The 19,797-nt window shown below is 39.5% G+C and overlaps 1 protein-coding gene across 1 annotated transcript; it reads left to right on the forward strand.

Annotated features, from left to right (window-relative positions):
* The first annotated feature begins 2,281 nt into the window (after positions 1-2,281).
* SUB1 (SUB1 regulator of transcription) lies at positions 2,282-17,785 on the forward strand. The gene is made up of 5 exons (XM_034998923.1): positions 2,282-2,386; positions 4,883-4,955; positions 6,848-6,967; positions 14,364-14,472; positions 16,193-17,785. Exons 2-5 carry the CDS (start codon positions 4,884-4,886, stop codon positions 16,270-16,272), a joined length of 381 nt encoding a protein of 126 aa, XP_034854814.1. The 5' UTR covers positions 2,282-2,386; position 4,883; the 3' UTR covers positions 16,273-17,785.
* Positions 17,786-19,797: the final 2,012 nt, after the last annotated feature.

The following is a 19,797-nucleotide window of genomic DNA, read 5'->3' on the forward strand; positions in this document are numbered from 1 at the left end:
TGTTGATTAGCAGCAATGAGGAAGGTGGAAAAGGCAGAGGTGCTGTCTTGGATCTTGGAGAAAGGTGACAACTGGGCCCGGCAGCTCTGCAGAGCCGGCCTGTCCTAGGACTGGGGCAGCCCTGGCACCGAGCCTGGGGAGCTGCTGGGCGGGCCATACCTGTTGTAGGCCCTTGTCTCTGATGGACTTCTACATCAAGAGAACGTTTTGATCTTCAGACTCATCTGGACCTTAGGGCCTTTAGTCTGCCTGAAACTCCCAGCACCGGGGTGCCTGGGTGTCTCAGTCAGTTAAGTGGCCTGACTCCTGGTTTTGGCTCAGGTCATGATCTCAAGGTCATGACATTGAGCCCTGCATCTGGCTCTATGCTCAGCGTGGAGACTGCTTGAGATTCTCTTTCCCTCTGCCACTCTGACTCCTGGGCTCATGCTCCTACATGCATTCTCTCTCTCTAGAATAAATAAATAAATCTTAAAAAAAAAAAAAAAGAAACCTCCAGCACCAGAATTTTTAGCCCAGCTGTCCCTTTTCATTCAGGTCCCTGTCTAAATAGTTCCATTTCATCCCTAATCATATCTAAATTAACCTCACCCAACACTCTGTATGGCATCATCCTGTTTTTCTTATCTGAAATTATCATCTCTATCTAACTCTTTGCTTATTTATGGTCTGTTTCATGTGTTTACAGAGGCCCTATCAATCTTGTTTATTCCTGAATTCCTAGCGCTCAGAGTAGTGCCAGCATATAGTAGGTGCTGGACACATGTTTATTGAATGAGTGAATAAACTAGGAAAGGACCTTTGGGTAGTGTCTTGCATTTGAGTAAAGAGAGTTGTAACTCTATTGTGGAGAAGGAAGAGGGGAGGTTGGGAGTCAGATGGCTACAACCAGTGCTCTGAACCCCATCTCTTCTCAGCCAGCACCGGATTTCCAGGGAGAGCCACATTTGTGGCTCTCAGGGCCGGGGCAGCCCAGTGATCCTCTAGTTACCCCAGTTATATGAGTTCAGTACAACCAGATACCCCCCACAATGCCCTAGGGCACCCATTGGCCTCAGGGGAACTTTGGTCAACTGGCCATAGTGTTGGTGGGGGAGCTCCCCAAACTTCCTTTGGGTGTACAAGCTCTAGGCTAGCAAGCAACCATGCTGGAAGAGTGGTTGGTGAGTACTTTCCATTTTTTTTTAAACAAATTAATTTAAATGTTTTTTACTTTTTCATTGTTCCCATTGAAGTGTATTTCATGTACTGTGAAATGCACAAATACTAAGTGAAATCATACATCTGTGTACACCTGTGTAACCACCACCAACACCAAGACATATGCAGCATCCTAGCAGATTCCTTCATACTTGCTCCCAAGTGATATTCCCCAAGGGTAACCTGACCTAGATGCCCATAGATTTTTTTTTTTTGCCTGTTTTGGAACATCATATAAAAGGAATTATACAGTAAGTGTTTCATTTTTGAAAAGTGGTCATCTAGCCGGATGCTGCATGAACAGGAGAGGGGTAAGAACTTTTGCATTCTCCCCCAGCCTGCAGCAGTCTGAGTCAGGCAGGCCGTGCAGGGTTTGAATGGTGACTCACTCCCAGAACCTCCAGCAGCTTATTCAACCTTGTTGACCCTATAATTCTTTTTATAAAATAGAATAATTATTCCTACTTTGGAAAGTGCTTTTTAGGATGAATGATAATGGTAAAGTGCCTCGTGCAGTGCCTGGCACATAGTGGGTGCTTGATAAATGTGTGTTGGATAAATAAAACTTTATATATATTCTTGGCTATAGTAGGCATTCATTAAATATACACTCAAATACTCTATTGGTCATGTTCCTGCTTGTACTATAGATTTCTCTTCTGTGAACTACCCCCAGGACTTCAGTTTAAGGATAAGGGTGTGTGTGGCCAAGGACTTCTGTAAAGACTTCTTGCACTTTCTGGAATTAAACATGTGACTTTGGCTTCCTTCCTTTGGATTTTACCAGCCAGAGTAAAATATTGGGAATGGGGGTTAAGGACCATTTCTGAGAAAATGGGCTTTTACAGTATGAACACTTCACTTTAGTACAAGAAACATTTATGGAACAAGTGCAAAGCTCGATGTTTCTCATTCATGTTTTCTTCGTGCCCTCATTCACTCACAGGTCATACTTAAACTTTGATGTATTTCACTTTCAAGGGACTGGCTGAGGACGAGGGCCGGTCCCTTTAAGGCCCTGGAAAGGGTCTCGGTGTTGGTTTGGGCAGGGAGGCCACGCCCCATCACGTGTGCGCAATCCCCCCCCCCGAGGGGCGGGGCCGGCGTCTCTGGGCTTCCGTCACTTCCGGTTCTCTGTCAGTTGCAAGCGAGCGAGCAGAAGGAGGTTCGGCTGCGAGAGTGGAGCGTGAGTGCTGGGGACCCCGCCCCCACCCCGCGAACCCCTGCCTGTCCGGCCCTCACCCTCCCAGCCGGGCCGCGAGCCGCTTGCGGCCTCTACCCCGCTCGCAGGCGACGGCCGGGGGAAATGGCGGCGTTGCCAGACCTCCCCGCCTCGGCCTCCCCGGACCTCCTCCTCCGTCGCCGACCCGCGCCCCATACCCTACAGGCCTCTCCGCGCCAGAAGCTGCCTCCCGGGAATGGCCCCGGCGCGGCGAGTGCGGCGGCCCCTGGCGGCGGGGCGCGGCCGGGCGGAGGCGAGGGCCGCGCGGAGGGGGCCCGGGCGCCCCCGGGACAATGCCGCGGCGGCCCGGGCCACGGCGCGGGCGCGTGCGGAGCCTGCTTCTCGCCAAGCCCTGGCTGGAACTCAAACCCCGGCATCCGGGGTTGGGGGGGCGCTTTCTGGGGGAGGGAGAGAGCGGACCCCGTCGGAGGAGGGCTGGGGGGTTGGGGGAAGGATGGCTGGTGTGCTGGGGGTAGCTAGCGCTTCGAGAGAAGAAAATGGCGCTTGGTGCAAGTCCCTCCTCTTCCCATACGGTCTCCTCCGCACTTCGCCGCCTCCCACGCCCCCGCCGACCAACCTGTCTCCCCCTGCCTCAGCCGTTGCCAGCCCCAGGGTTCCAGCAGCTTCCTGGCTCCGCGCGCCCCCCGTGCCCGTCTTGGCGCTCGTCACCCTCGTGTTGTACCGAATTCCTGTGCCCTTTAGTCCACGTTTAATTTTCACCTCGTTTTTTCTAATCTTCCCTCCACGCCATCATCACAGACCGAAATTCATTATTTCAGTTGCGTTTTGTACATATTTTTCACTAGCGTTTTAGTATCACCTTCCTGAATTACTGGCCTGCCTCCTTCGAACAGTGAAGATTGATTAAGTAAAAGTTAAAATCTGTCAAAAGTTCAAAGTGGTTTTAGTTACCATTATCTTTTTTGTTGTTGAATGATCTTCTAATTTGGGTTAATTACGAGGTCGTTCTTTGAAATGATCTTAGGCAGCCCCCCCCCCGCAGCCATTATTAATAGACCTATAGTTATGCTTGACTGTTTCAAAGTGAGAAAATAGGTTATGTCCAATTTAATTACCTTTTAAAAAGTGTTTCTTGGCATTATTAGCTGCTAGCATTAAAAAACCTAAATTGCTTTTGGAGTTTAGGTTGTAAAATGGAGCAGTAACAGGAATAGTACATAAAATCTGGTTCTGAACGTTTCTGGTCCCCTCAGGATTTACTCTTCTCCTCAAGAAATTACCAGTTAAAATCAACATGGCTGGTTGTGCATGTTTGAGCTTTTTGAAATTAGTGGTAGAATTGGGATGGATGGCCCACTTCTTTTACCTTGACCTCCTAATGTGGGACGCGTTTAGTGTTAGTGCCAAGGCAAGTTTAGTCTAGAGAGCTGGATTACTTAGGATTTTTTGAGGAGGAAATGAAGTCTTTTTTCCTTTATTCAACATTTACAGACTGTGTGTTGTACATATTGGGCCCTTTAGGGCATACAAAAATTAATAAGACTCAGTCTTTCTGGAGACGGGGAGAGCTAAAGATACTTTAATAATAAGTGGCTTACCACCTGGTATTGTTAAGTGCCTTGAAAAGAGTGCCTTGGAATTCCTTGAAATTTGGGCTTTAGCTTTTTTTTTTTTTAATCTCTGCAAAAGTAGATGCACAAGGCTCTCTGTCTTGCTGTGCTCAGGCACTCAGTAAAGATCCACCTGAAAGCAAGATAATTGGGTTATGTACCTCTGTTTGGGGGGAGTGAGGGTCATAGTGGAATTTGAGAAAAGGTTTTGCCCCTCCCATAAGCAGATTCTTCAAAATGTAGTTACATTTCAGAGTAGAAAATCAGTGTAAAATGTAATGAACTGTAAAAATTATGTTTAACTTTGTGAACTCTGAATTAGTGCTTGTCATTTTGATGGCATGATCAAAAAGCCAAAGAAAATTAAGAACATTTACAAAGTAAGAAAAAATAGGGTTATACTGGCAAATGAATTACATCTGTAGAGTGCAGCTGTTCCCCATGTTGTGTGAATGTTGGGGTCAGTTCCTGCAGCGAATACTTCTGTTAGGTCTCATCAGTGAGAAATATAAAGCAGTACTGAGAATATTCCTATTCCTGTTTTAACGGAGATTGCGGTCAGCTGCCTTCTTACAATTTATTCTACCTATAAACATCTAACTCCTCTAAAATGAAGTATAAAAAGACCCAGTGGCTTTGAGAAGGAGGTGTAGGAGTGTGAGATGTGTGTGACATTTAATTCTTTCTCCTTGCTGGTTCTGAGTGTTATTTTCAACTTGGAAGAGTATAAATTAAGAGTATAACTTCTAGCATTGTGCTCAGCGTAACAACTCCAGTACCACAAAATGGTAGAACCATGGAACTTTTTGAATTTTTGCTTGGGAAAGAGTCAAGTTGAAGGTAGTAGAACAGTTTGTAAATTATTGTGTATAATGTATTTTTCTTTCAGGATGCCTAAATCAAAGGAACTTGTTTCTTCAAGCTCTTCTGGCAGTGATTCTGACAGTGAGGTTGACAAAAAGGTGACTATTAATGCAAGTCATTTCTGTGATACTTAATTCAGCAGTATTGCCCACATCCAGTTCTGAAGGACAGCAAGGCATATCAGAATGGTAAAATGAGCGCCTAGGTGGGTGTTTCTCAAAGTGCGGAAGGCTCCTGGACCACTTGACCAAAGGGCCTGGGGTACTTGTTGTACATGCACACTTCCAGCCCCTGAATCAGGCTGGAGCAAGTCTTACAGGAACCCCAAAGCTGCAGAACCACGGCCTTATTCCCTCTGGGGAATAGCATTAGACTGAGGCCAAAGCTGCTATTTGCCATTATTTAGGAATCTGCCTAATCTCTAGGTGTTGTGTGTTGTAGTTGAGTTAAATTACCTGAACTCTTTGAATGCAGATGTCAGTTTTGACTGCCTTCTCAGCCGTTGATTTTTATCCAGCCCACTAGGATTACTTAAAATGTAGGCTTGATACATTTTAAGTTAGAATGTTATTTACTCTGGTCCCCTCCTTTTAGTTAAATCAACACCCAGCAAAGCTAACATGAAATTCCCCATCTTGACAATAGCCTTTTTCTACCTTAGATGACAGCTGTGCTGGGAGTGGTGTATTTCGCTTAACTGAGCCGCTCACACTGTAGTCAGAGCTTCTGTGCAGAACTGTTTTTTTAATTCCTAGGAGCTTACATAATTATGTCTCTGAGTTTAGTTGGCAGTGTTAGTTAAAAGAGCTTATGGGAGAATCTTGGAGAAGATGGACCTGTATAGGGAAATACAGAATATATAACCTAAAGGTTGAAATAAGGCCTCGACATACATAGCTATACTCCAGAAGGAAATATCTCTTAGGTTTTTTATTCACACCTGGTATGGCCTTTGAATTTGAAAACGAATTTGAAAAATTTGAAATAAATTTTTACTGAACTTTTATGTGTCAGTCCATGGAGAATATCCAGCCCCTATATAAAGAATAATCAATGACTTTCTACTTTTGAGCTGAGGTGATTTTTGCTATTTTTGCTATTAATAGTACATGAATCCTGTAAACACAGTAATACATTCACTTTTTCAGTTTATATACATGTGTACATTCTATTTTACCTAACTTCATCTAATTTAGTAAGACATTAACATATTAGTTTATACTTTCCACTAAGGAACATGACTGCCCTCTGCTGTTTAGGTTGGGAACTCTACTAGTTTTCATAGGCTGTTAGGTCATTTTAAGAATGAGGCTATATAAAAAGTTTTTACAATAATGTTGCTTTATTTAAGACATTGTCTTGATTTTAGATGCTAATCTAACACATTGCTGTCCACCTTCAGTGGTTTTTGTGATGAAATTCTTGAGTTGTTGACTTCTAGTGCCCAGTATAAAATAGCTTTCTTAGCTTTGCATACTCAAAAATTTTCAGAGTCAATTTAAGTCCCTTTTGGAATAGGCAGGGAATAAATAACATATCCTGGATTGGAATAAGTTGGCTGTATTCTTCCTAATTAATATATATCCTATGTAAAAATATAAGTTGCTGACTAACTTTAGTAGACTTGGGGTTTCCAAAATTTATTCAAAAGCAGCAGGCCTCCCCATCACTTCCCCACCCCCCCAAAGAAATTGGATATGGGATCCTGGTCTAGAAAAGAATTGTTTCTCTGGTTATTACCAGTATGATGCCTGAAGTGTTTTTTGGGTTTCTGAGAACACATTTTGAAAACACTGTGTTAGATATTAGGTTAGCTCCATAGTTCTGTTGGCAAGTGAAACTTGCCTGTGTATATGTTTATGATTTTTTTCTTAATAAATGTAGTATTTTGAGCCTTTAAGTCTTAAAAAGTAATGAAGTGTTTGCACTTGAGATGTGTCTTATTCTTATGTGTGCACATTTTAACCATTATGCTTGTTTTTCTTTCAAGTTAAAGAGGAAAAAGCAAGTTACTCCAGAAAAACCTGTGAAGAAGCAAAAGACTGGTGAAACTTCAAGAGCCCTGTCGTCCTCTAAGCAGAGCAGCAGCAGAGATGATAACATGTTCCAGGTAGTGTCCGAGATCCTGAGGATTAGTGTCTGGCTTGATCTGATAAATGTTGAAAGTACCTTAATTTAATATAAGGATAGTCATTGAAATATAGGAGCAGGTTCATTGAAATGAAAGTCATTTGTAAGGTGCTAGATTATTGTTAAAGACTAGAAACCTGTAGTTTGGCTAAGTGTTAAACAATTTAAAAGTGATAGATATCCAAAAAAAAAAAGATTGAAAACAGCACATTTAGGAAGCAGTTTGGAGGAGATAGGTCTAGTATTGGGCTGTGAAATATGGATGGGGTATTATTGGAGAAGAAGCAACAGTAGGGCCTGCAAAGTTTGGGCTTGATAAGAATAGGAGAGGCGAGGGGCGCCTAGGTGGCTCAGTTGGTTAAGTGTGGGACTCTTGATTTCTGCTCAGGGTTTTGAGATTGAGCCTGTGTTGGGCTCCGCCCTCAGCAGGGCATCTGCTTGAGATTCTCTCCTTCTCTCTGGCGCCGCCCCCCCCCCCCCATGCTCGCTTGCTTTCTCTCTAAAATAAATAAATCTTTAAAAAAGAACAGGAGAGGCAGGTGAATTTACTGAAATTGGCCCTCTGTATATAGTGGGGAATAAGATTGAAGATCGAGTTATAGCAAGGGAAGTGTTTCAAGAAGGGGGCATAATTATTAGTTGAAGCCAAAATGTTGGAATGAGGCTGCAAACATTTGGCTGGAAAAGGCTAGTGCATATATATGTATACACACATACATATATATCAAATGCATAGTTATGTATAAAATTGATACATATTTTTAATTTTCTGATGGTCTCGAAAGACTGTATTTCATCAGGCCTTACTGAGTTCTGGGTGTGCAGTGATGAGCCAAGTAGACATGGTTCTCTTATAGTGAGGCAGTTTCCATTACCCCAGAAAGTTCCGTCTTGGCCTCCCTTTGCAGTCATTCCCTCTACCTGAGGTAACTACTGATCTGATTTCTGTCACTATGTATTTTTCCTGTTCTAGAACCTCATATAAATGGAATTGTTTGGTTTGTATTGTTTTGTGTCTGGCTTCTTTTGCTCAGTGTAACATCTTGGGGTCAGTTCTTACTGGTAGTTTGTTCCTTTTTATTGCTGAGTGGTATTCCACTGTAAGATTATACAACAATTTGTTACCCATTCACTAGGGATAGACATTTGGGTTGTTTCTATCTAATCTTGGGCTGTTAGGAATAAAGCTGATGGGAACATTCTTGTAAAAGTCTTTGAATTTTTTTTTCCTCTTTGGATCAACATCAGATCCATTTGCTGGGTCATAGGCTAAGTGTATGTTTAGCTTCATAAGAAAATGTTAAACTGTTTTCTCTAGTAGCTGTACCATTTTATGCACCCACCAGCAATGTGAGAGATTCCAGTTGCTTCATATCCTCACTGGGTTTTGTCAGTATTTAATGCTATTCACGTAAGTTAATGGATGTGTAGTAGGAGCTCATTGTAGTTTACTTCGCGCTTTGTTCAAGTCTTTTTTGCCCATTAAAAAAATAGAGGACATTTGATTTATTGAGTTGAAAGAGTTCTTTATGTATTTTAGGTACAAGTTCTTTGTCAGCTATAAGTATAGTGGATATTTTCTTTAGGTCCGTGGTTTGCCTGTTAATTTTCTTTCTTTTTTTTTTTAAAGATTTTATTTATTTATTAGAGAGAGCACAAGCAGGGGGAGAGGCAGGCAGACAGAGGGGGAGAGAAGCAGGCTTCCCGCTGAGCAGGGAGCCCGTGCGGGGCTCAATCCCAGGACACTGGGATCATGACCTGAGCCGAAGGCATTTGCTTAACCAACTGAGCCACCCAGGTTCCCCATCTCTTATTTTATTTTTTTTTTAAAGAAAATTTTAGTCATTTGTCAGCGCGCGCAGGCAGGGGAAGCGGCAGGCAGAGGGAGAAGTGGGTTCCTCGCTGAAAAACAAGCTCGATGCGGGACTCCATCCCAGGACCCCCGGGATCATGACCTGAGCTTGAAGGCAAATGCTCAACCAACCCAGCCACCCAGGCATCCTTTTTTTTAAAGAGCCTCTTAATGTTCTTTTTCTTTTTTTTTTTTTTTTTAAGATTTTATTTATTTATTAGAGAGAATGAGATAGAGAGAGCATGAGAAGGGGGAGGGTCAGAGGGAGAAGCAGACCCCCCGCTGAGCAGGGAGCCCGATGCGGGACTCGATCCCGGGACTCCAGGATCATGACCTGAGCCGAAGGCAGTCGCTTAACCGACTGAGCCACCCAGGCGCCCCGAGCCTCTTAATTTTCTTAAGCATTTTTAGAAAGCTTTAATTTTGATTAAGTCCATTTTTATAAATTTTTTTCTTTTTATGGTTAATGCTTTTTAATGACATTACCTACCCCAAGGCCACACAAATTTTGCCACTGTTTTTTTCCCTAGAATTTTTATAGTTAATAACTTTCATGTTTAGGTGTGTGATCCACGTAGAATTAGTTTAGTTTCTCTGTGTATGGTGTGAAATAGATGTTGAACTCATTTCTCTTCCCACAGAGAGATCTAGTTGTTCTGTACCATTTGTTGAAAAGACTTTTTTCCATTGACTCAGGTTGGATCTTTATAATGAAAATCCATGAGTATATAAAATACATGTCTATTTCTGATCTCTGTTTTATTCCATTGAATAGTTTTTACTTCAGTATCACAAGTCACAACTACTGCGCTTTTATAGTGAGTCTTGAAATCAGGTAGTGAAAGTCCTTTAACTGATTTTGCTCTTCTGCGTATTTTGTATTTCCATACACATTATAGAATCAGGCTTGTCAGTTTTTACCGAAAGCCTACTGGGTTTTGATTGGGATTGGGTCAGGCTGAAGATCAGTTTGGGGAGAATAGGCAGCTTGGCAGTACTGAGTCTTCTAGTTCACGAACATGGTGTCTCTCTGCATTTATTTAGATCTTCTTAAATTTGTCTGTTTTTGTGAATTTCATTATAGAGGTCTTGCACATCTTTGTTAAATTAAGTATTTTATATATATTTTTTAAAGATTTGAGAGAGACAGTGTGCATACGGGGGGGGAGGGGCAGAGGGAGAGAAGCCGACTCCCTGATGAGCATGGAGCTCGATGAGGGACTCCATCTCATGACCCTGAGATCACGACCTAAGCTGAAACCAAGAGTCAGAAGCTTAACAGACTGGGCCACCCAGGCACCCCTGGTATTTTATGTTTTTTGGTTCTATCAGAAATCTCTGCTCTCTTAACTTGATTTTCCAGTTCATTGCTAGAAAAGATGTTACAGTATCACTAATATAAATACATGTGTACTGTGTATTTATAATAGGTTGCATATGTACTTTTTAGAGACTTCTTAGAACTTTCTGTGGTGGTGTTGATTTTGTCTGTTTTACATCATCGTTTTAATTCTTTTTCTTGCTTTATTGCTAGTATTTCTAGTATATTGAAAACAAGTGATGAGAGTAGACATCCATGCCTTGTTCCTGATCTTGGGGGTAAAGCATCCTTCTAACTTTCTCCTTCCTCTGATGCCATCCACTATTGCTTAAACTCTGGAGTGAATGTACGTACTGCTATGGTTTTGCTGCTTTGGTATTGGAGAATGAAGTCACAGGGATAAACGTGGTGCATTTTTCTGTAGGGCCCCTCTTGGGAGATTTTCATTAAAACCTTTATGTTAAAATGAACACATACACTGGGAATGAGCTACAAAATGCATAGTAAGTTTCAGATTATAATCAGAGACTCAGTTGGGTAGAACAGTGTGAGTGGGTGTTCCCACAGTTGCCCTTCGTTCCAACCCCACAGCTCTTTGGTGCTGCTGTTCTCTGAAACGTTGTTAGCAAATTCTAGAGTATCATTTTACTCATCTGTACCTTTTCCTCACTTTGAATAATTTCTTATTTACTGTACATCAAATAAAGTCACTTGAAAAGTGATTAGGGACTTCAGATTGTACATTCACAAAGTTTTGGATATGTGGATGGTCAGCCATATTTGGGAGGAAGAAAATGCGTCTTCTGTTAATCTGTGGCAAACAAAAATATTTATAGCACACCTCATTGAAATCATGGATAAAGGAGCTTCTGAATAGTTTCTAGGGAGCAAGAGTAGAAATTAAAGTACCTAGCTAACCATTTGTTGTGTGTTTATTGTATTGTTCAGTGTTCTTTTTTTAAAGATTTTATTTATTTGACAGAAAGACACAGCAAGAGAGGGAACGCAAGCAGGGGGAGTGGGAGAGAGAGAGGCAGGCTTCCCGCGGAGCAGGGAGTCTGATGTGGGGCTTGATCCCAGGACCCAGGGATCATGACCTGAGCTGAAGACAGACATTTAATGACTGAGCCACCCAGGCGCCCTGTTCCATGTTCTTTATGATAAAATAATTGAATAGTTGTTAGTACTAATTTAAGACTGGTAAAATGCCATTAATATACTTACAACGTGCTTGTCTCTCTTTTTTAAAAAAAGATTTGCTTTCAGTCTTGATTTTAATTCTTTTTCTAGTGCGATTTTATTTTTTTTAATTATTTTTAAAGATTTTATTTATTTGTCAGAGAGCGCACACAAGCAGGGGGGAGCATCAGGCAGAGGGAGAAGCAGGCTCCCCGCTGATTGTGACCTGAGCCGAAGGCAGACACTTAACCGACTGAGCCACCCAGGCATCCCTCTAGTGCGATTTTAAAGTTTTAACCCTGTTTTCAGATTTTTAGATTGTCAGGAATACAAGCCTTGCAGAAGAGAGTAGTAGTAGTAGTTTTTCTGCTTCTGTGTTCTGTTTTGGTCCGTAGTCGAAGAACCTATAAAGGCTCCAGAATTTCTTCCGGTTTTTCAAGTCCTCTTCAGTATAGCTCCATCTAGTCAGCCTGTCCTTGAGTCTCAGCAGTGTTGAATCTTTCTGCTTAGTCCCTTCTATGTCCTTGTCATTTTTTTCTCTTTTACTTAATAGGCTGTCATATTTCAAGGTTAGATCCTAATACCTAAGGTCTCTTCCACATGCTCAAGCCAACACTGAACTCATACTTAACCTAATCAGTATCACTTTAGGAGGTTTTCAGTACATTTTAATATTACATACTCAGCTAGCTCATGGTCTTGTTAGCTCATGTCTGGTTACTAAAAACCAAAATGAAACAATGTTCAGTTCTGTGGTTGGCTGTGTAAGATACTTACACATTTCTTAGCGTTATTAAATCAGTATTATAAATCACAACTAACAGTTTCTTTGTGATAATTATTTTGGTCTTATTTAATTTATCCATTAAAACAGTTTACTGGGAACCTAGTATGATAGGCACTAGGGGGGTACAAAGAAGACTGATGAAAAAATAAGCCATTAAAACTGACCATAAGATCACTGGTGACTTTAGAGTGGGCAGTGGGAATTCAGTTAGTAGAAATGGTATTTTTTATCCTTTCAAAATTTAGCAATAAAAGGAAGAAGGAAACATGGAGAAAGTTATAAAATACTGCAGATTAGGGAAAATGCTTTATAGAAAGAGGGGAATGAGCATGTTAGGAAATGGTAGATAAGCCATTGGAAAGGGAAAGAATGCATAAGTAATAAATGGGATAGAAAAAGTAAAAAGTTAAGAATTGATGGTGTGAGTACAGAGAAGAAAGATTTGAAGGCACTTACCCATATCGAGTGGACTTCATTTTCTCCATAAAGCATGGGGTATACCCTGGAAGTAGGGGCACACCAGCAGGATCAGAAACTTAAGGATAGAAAACTAAAGGAAAATGAACCAGACCTGGCTGAGACAAGAAAAAGCAGTCTAAGAGGACATACGCAAGATGGAAACCATTAATAAGTACTGGGTCAGCACAGCTGTGATTCTGCTACAGTAATACTTAGTATCTTAATTAAAAGGATTGTTTAATAATCAAGGGACCCAGGTTGGAAGGGAAAGGAACATAGCCACACCCAGAATCTTTACATGTTGAGATGTTCTAAGCACAAAAATCATGGCCAATTTTTAGTCAGTAGATTTGAAGAGTTTTAGAATGAGTAAGAGATCGGTACAGGCGTTAAGAGTTTTGATCAGAAAGTATGACGTGTTAGTTGAAGTGCTAGACCGTATAGATGGTATCTTACAGCGTAAGACCTCCTGGAACATGCTTACAGACACTTTGTTGAGTAGAGCCTTTTCCTTCTCTGGGGAATTTGTAGTTTGTTAAAGCACAGTATAAAGTTTTTGAAAAATGGTTTTCTGTGGGTAGTTTTAAGTTCTTAATTTGAGACTGGTGAAGTGTATTAAAGATGTTACTTAAAATGAATGTCTAAAAGGAAAAGCTTTCTCATGTTCTATTGACTGGATCTTTGGATTTTTAGAATAGTATATAGGTAGTGGGGTCTGTGGATTCCTACTGGTTGTAGTTTGTACTGCAAAAGTTTGCTTTCTAATGATTTTTGTGGTAAAAAAACACAACATAAAATTTACCATCTTAACCATTTTTAAGCAGTAGTGTTAAGTATGTTCATATTATTGTGAAACAGATCTCCAAAACTCTTTCTTTTAGCAAAACTTAAACTCCCCTCTCCTTCTTCTCCCGGCCCCTGATAACTACCATTCTGCTTTCGGTTTCTCTGAGTCTGACTAGTGTAGGCACTTGTATAAGTGGAATCATGCAGTATGCATCTTTTTTTTTTAAAGATTTATTTATTTTAGAGTGGGAGCTTGAGTGTGGGGGAAGGGCAGGGGCAAAGGGAGAATCTCAAGTAGACCCACCTAGTGCAGAGCCCCATGTGGGGCTCGATCTCACGACCCTCATGACCTGAGCTGAAATCAAGAGTTGGACGCTTAACCAACTGAGCCACCCAGGTGCCCCAGTATGCATCTTTTTGTGAGTGGTGTATTTCACTTAGTACGTGTCAGTAAGGTTCATCCATGTTGTAGCATGTGACAGGATTCCTTTTTAAAGGCTGAATAGTATTCCACGGTATGTATATATATCACATTTTGTTTATCCATTCATCTCACGACGGACATGTGGGCTGTTTCCATCTGTGGGCTGTTGTGAGTAATGCTGCTGTGAACATGGGTGTTTAATGAGACCTTGCTTTCATTTCTTTTAGGTTCATACCCAGAAGTGGGGCTGCTGGATCAGATATTCTATTTTTAATTTTTTGAGGAACTGTTTTCCAGTTCCAGTGTTGCTCTGTTTTACTAATGATTTCTTTAAAAATGATTGGAAGTGTGAGATGTACTTTGTTTTTTCCATGTTTTTAAAAAAAGATTTCTTTTTTTTTTTTAAGAAAGATTTCTTCTTAACAGTGACATTTTCTTTGGTTGTAGTTTTGATACTGAGAATAGTTACTTTGATTAAAAGTAGAGGGAGTGTGCAGCAAGTTGTGAATATAAATAGGGACATCGCTGTTGAAGTGAATACCTTTCTATGTTTTTGTTTCTTTTGCAGATTGGGAAAATGAGGTACGTCAGTGTTCGGGACTTTAAAGGGAAAGTCCTAATTGATATTAGAGAATATTGGATGGATCCAGAAGGTGAAATGAAGCCTGGAAGAAAAGGTGAGATTTAATTTCCTGAATTTGGTCCTAATAATTAGAACTAAACTAAAAAGTAACCCACCTTATTTAAAATTGAAATAATGTTGGCAGTGCATTTGGAACATCCTCATTCAGTTGATTCTTTGTTTTCTGTATGTAGTCTTTTAGACATGATATTTAACTTATTTTAATGACATGTCTTGAATAGCTGTTGGAATAAAACCCAGAAAAAATAATAACCCTAATATCACTTCATTTGGCTGCTAATTTGCTTGGATGTAACTTTAGAAAAGAAAAAATTGACATGAATTCTTAAGTAGAGCAGGCACGATCTGGGAAGTTGTAAAATTGGGAATGAAAAATTCTGGCTTACAGTGTTTTCCTTTTGGTTCATCTAAAGGATATCCTCTGGGAGGGGGCATCCAAAGTGGGTCTTTGTCCTTCTTCCGTTTGTGCTTCACCCAGTCCCAAGCATATCAGCATCATAGAAGCATGCTTTATTTATTCATCATATACCTAGAGAACATATGTACTAACATAAATTCATATATTGGGGTAGTTAGCTGCTTTAGGTTGATTCTTAGATAAAAATATGCCTCCTTATCTTCTACTCTGCCTGTTTGTCATCTTGAAGGTACCACTTGTTTGCTTCATGCAGTTCTTAGTTTATTAAACCTAACCTCTCTGTTTTAGTACCCTTTAACATTTTCTCGTTCAAGGCCACTTCTGGACTGCTCATTTAGTTGTTTCATTGTGGCCAGTGCCAGATTTCTTCTCTTGTTCCTGCAAGCGTTTATTAAAACAATTTAATCAGTTTTAAAGCCCGTCCAAGGTGTTGACCCTGTATGTTCTTCTGCCTTCCTCTCAAGTTCATGGCCTCCCAGTAGTTTTCTGAGAAATACACTAATTCTTCCAATTCTAGCTTATTTTTCTTTTTATATGGGTCAAGTATTAGAACATTAGAAGTTCCAAGTGCAAAGTACTTTTTCTCTTCACATTTTTACTTCTTAAATAGAAAAGACATGTTATTAGCTAACATTTTAAGTGTTTACTTATGTGTCAGGTGATACATTCAGCTTTTCCTCAGATTAGCTAACTTACTGATTCACAATACCGCTTTGAGATGTAAATACCATTTTACTGGTGAGGAGACTGAGGCTTAGAGATTTTTTTTTTTTTTTTTTTAAAGGTCATACAGTTAGTGATAGGGAGGCTGGGATTTGAGCCTTGACAGCAGGACTCCAGAATGCATTTTTAACCACTATGTACATTCTGAGAAGTCCTGTATGGGTCACGTCCCAGGAATTTTTCCAAAGTGAAGTGAATGCTTCTGGAAGAACTCAGCACAAAGTTGTTCACCTTGAGTTCCTATAGAAATTTTGAGCAAATGTTGGAACCAACTGGATGTAGAAATGGAGTGTCACATAGGAAATCTGGACCTGGCCACTTAGCCTGCTAGTTTGCAAGGTTTTGTGAGATACATCTTCACATCATCATTTGTTCTCACAGGTTATATTAAGTATTGTGCAGGATACAGTGTTGGAAGTAAAACTGGGCGTAAGACTGGTCTGCTCAGGTAATTGTGATGAATCTGTAGTAAACAAGAGATTGGACTCTCAGTATGGTACCATTGTGCCGGTCAAAGTGGCAGTTGTCGATAAAGCAGTTTTTCAGTTGGAAGTATGAAATTGTCAGAGCTTAAAGGGATTTCCAGCTTTCAATTTTTAAAACTTTGTTTTAGGTATTTCTTTAAATCCCGAGCAATGGAGCCAGCTGAAGGAACAGATTGCGGACATTGATGACGCAGTAAGAAAGCTGTAAAATCGGAGCCACATGAAACCTGTACTGTTCTAGTTGTTTTAATCTGTCTTTTTACATTGGCTTTTGTTTTCTAAACGTTGTTTTCCAAGCTATTGTATATTTGGATTGCAGAACAATTTGTAAGATGAATACTTTTTTTTTATGTGCATTATTAAAAGTGTTCTGAGTGAAGCTAATTGTCAACTTTATTAAGGAGGATTGCTTTGTGCCCGCCACCTAGTGTAAAATAAAATCAAGTAATACAATCTTAACTGTTGTGGCCTTTTTTGATCAAAAGAGTTGGTACTGTTTAAGGCCAAAAGTAACAGTTTATAGACCTGTTGGTTTCACCTTGGCTTTTACATTCAAAGGATTTGTATTGCATTGAATTTATAAACTCTGACTTGTGAAATCCATAGTTGATCTGTTTTCTTCCAGCCCAGTGTCTAGACTTGTTGGATTTTTCTACCCCAGTGATATTTCACTTTCCCCTTTGTTTTCTTTACTTTGTTTTCTTTTAATGTCATGTTCAGTTTTTATTTCACTTTTTTCTCTTTCTTGACTATATTATACTAATTTGGAAAGTCAGTGAAACTGTCAAAATGTTAGTTATCTCAATAAGGTACTTGTAATTAAAATATTATATGAGAGCTACAATCACTAATTCTACTGTATTAAATATTAGGAGATATAGTTTGATAAAAAAAACATGACTTGTATGAAAACTCTGAGCAAGTAAGTGTATGTTGTTACCTGTAGTGTTCTGTGTAGTTACCTTATTGCTTAGTCTGCAGAGAATAATGACTTCGATGTCTGATTTACTTTCACTTATTAAACATGTTCACCATGGGATGATGTCTATAAAATCAGATACTGTTATATTAGATTAGGATTTAATAAAAATTGTGAAAGCTTACTGGCCTAACATTTTATTTTATAACATTGAGTATGGATTATATGTAGCCAGAGATCTAACTGAGCTTTACTGTCATCGTAGGTAATGTGGTTAGTTTTTGGAAGAAAGAGTATACAGAACATATATTTCTGTTTTTTGGCCTTCTCTTAGTAGACTTGGTTCTTTTTTTTTTTGCAGTTAATCTACTGGACAATAGTATTCTAGACTTAATGTCACTAAGTTTTAGCAGGTACTCTGAAGTGATTTTCATTAAAGTGTAGTGATGAGGCAGACCCAGATTGAGGCACAGATTTCAGGGGCTTTGCAGCAATAAATAGGGCAGGGTGTGCCTTAGGAAGAGAATTTAAGGAACTATAACTGAAATGAAAGAAGGTGGCAGTGAAGAGGAAGGAATTCTCTTCAAACTAAATGAGACATAGGATATTTTGAGCACATTGATAGGACACAATTCTAGATGGAATAGTAAAAAGAAAGGTTTAAAGACATGTAAAAAAATTCTTGTTAACAAATTATTTTTGGTAGCTAATCTTAAATGGTTTACTGCCATGTCGGAGAGTTGCACTATTATACAGGTTTGATTACTGCGTCTAAAACGTTTTATAGTAGAATTGTCAAGGACTTGGTTTCAAAACTAGCTGCCAGGAAACACATAGTTACTAAATTTTTTTCTGGCAGCTAATCTGTTTCAAGTATGTTTTTACATTTTTTAGATGATTTTTCTAATGTTTTTAGCAGTAACCCTAATAGGTGCATAATTGGGGAAATAAATCTTCTCTTCTGGTATTTTAGCTTCCATCAGATAATAGGTACCCAAAGTGTTCAAAATGGTATTTTAGACAAATCATACTTGACTGGTGGCTTTACCCTTATTTGGGAACATACATGTGTTCTATTAACTTAATTGGGTGGATTTATAAAGTATTCCTTAATAAATACAGAAAGGGTAGTTAGAACACAGAACTTTGATTTTGGCGTAGTTGAAGAGGGAATAATGGGAAAATTTCCTAGGTATATATGAATTCAGGGTTCATGTGCATTTTGAAACTATCTGCTAATACAGAGATGGTGCTGAAATTTGTTACCTAGGCATTTTCTAGCTGTATAACATTCTGCCATTAAAATCTTCATATTAAGGAGTGTTTCCCTGGCAGAATTTGATAAGTTGACTGCTAAATTCATTTAAATCTGTTACTGGATATACAATATACAGAAATTACTGATCTTTTTTTGGGTATAGAAAATGATGAGAACTGGGTTTAAAAGAAGAGACCAGTTAATTGTACTGAGAAGAGAAAATAGGGAACTGAGGTTTTCTGTTTAAAATTACCTTCTTGGTAAGATTTCTTCCAGGAAGAAAGCTTGGCATTTTAAGGCAGCAGTTTCTTACTTGGTAATGCCAGAATGCATTTAATTAATGCCAGCCCTGAGTGAACTTGTAGCAGGGTTTTTCCAATGGAGTTTTCCTCTTTGTCTTTTCAAGTATGGGTAGTTTTGACCAATTTCCAGTGCCCTTGGCATTTTACTTAAAGAACAACCACTAAAAAAAACAAAAAACAAAACAAAAAAACCTCTTCATAATTTGATTATTCTCTTATGCTTTTACTTTATAAATGCTTTTGAAGAATACTCCTACCTCATTAGCTAGTCAAGTTGCTGTGATGATTGACCTATTTCTACATAGGAAAAAAGACTTAGGGAAAAACAAGTACGTACGTCCTGGCTTGGCTATTGAGGGGAAAAGAGAAAGAATTGAGTGTTATTTAAGTGTTCCTGACAGGGATGTCAGAAAGAGCACTGTAAAAGCTTGAAATTTTTAAAAAGCGCTGGCTAATATTTAGGTATCTCCTGAAATTCTTTGCTATTTACTTTTTATGGAAATTAATCCAGTGAAGCACTTAGAAGTTTTTTTTGTTTTTTTTTTAAAGTATTTTCCAGATAAAGTCTAGGGGTAAACATTCACATAGTCACAAATATGTAATTCTGTAATTGTGGAATAACCTGTATGCTTTGTTTGGTACATCTTCCATGGAGATGTCAATGAATATAATACTGCATCTGTGAATATTTTAAATGTTGAAATAAAAATATATGTGCCCTATGTGTCATCCCAGTTTCACAGACCTAAAAATGATTGGCTTAGTTATCTGTTGAATGGGTTTTGTTAACAAACAGAATGCCTTCCTGTGTGAATGTTTTTGGAATGTGAATTCGCCGTAGCATGTTAAATCTTCTGAGGACCTCTGGAACCAGACTGGACTGCACTGAATGGGACTGGACTAGATGGGCCAGGGTGGGGTGGGACAGGCACCTTGGGGGTGGTGTGGGCCTGTTTTTCCCATCTACCTGATCCAGATGGAAAAATGCAAATAGGTGTACAGAATCTCTTCTCTCTCTTTTTTTTTTAACCTTATTAATGTTTTGCAGTCTGATTATTCCTTGGTATACTTAACCATATTGAATGCTGGACTCCGTTGAGTATTTTAAACTTACATTTTCATTTAGAAGGTGTCTATTTTTTTCTTTCTTGCTTAGTAACTTTTGCTTTGTTATATTTTGAGATCTCATTGTTCAGATTTGTGTTCAGGAAACTTAATACAGGGATAGAAAGACCCATAGAAGACTACCCATGA

Source organism: Mirounga leonina, unplaced genomic scaffold, assembly GCF_011800145.1.
Source record: "Mirounga leonina isolate KUSES-001 unplaced genomic scaffold, KU_Mleo_1.0 Mir_95, whole genome shotgun sequence".
NCBI classification, from domain to species: Eukaryota; Metazoa; Chordata; class Mammalia; order Carnivora; family Phocidae; genus Mirounga; species Mirounga leonina.

Excerpts from the sequence above, each read along its gene's own strand:
- SUB1 (XM_034998923.1), top strand. The coding sequence starts at position 4,884 with ATGCCTAAATCAAAGGAACTTGTTTCTTCAAGCTCTTCTGGCAGTGAT. Across the intron at positions 4,956-6,847 it reads ACAGTGAGGTTGACAAAAAG|TTAAAGAGGAAAAAGCAAGT; the intron begins GTGACTATTAAT and ends TTTTCTTTCAAG. Across the intron at positions 6,968-14,363 it reads GAGATGATAACATGTTCCAG|ATTGGGAAAATGAGGTACGT; the intron begins GTAGTGTCCGAG and ends TTTCTTTTGCAG.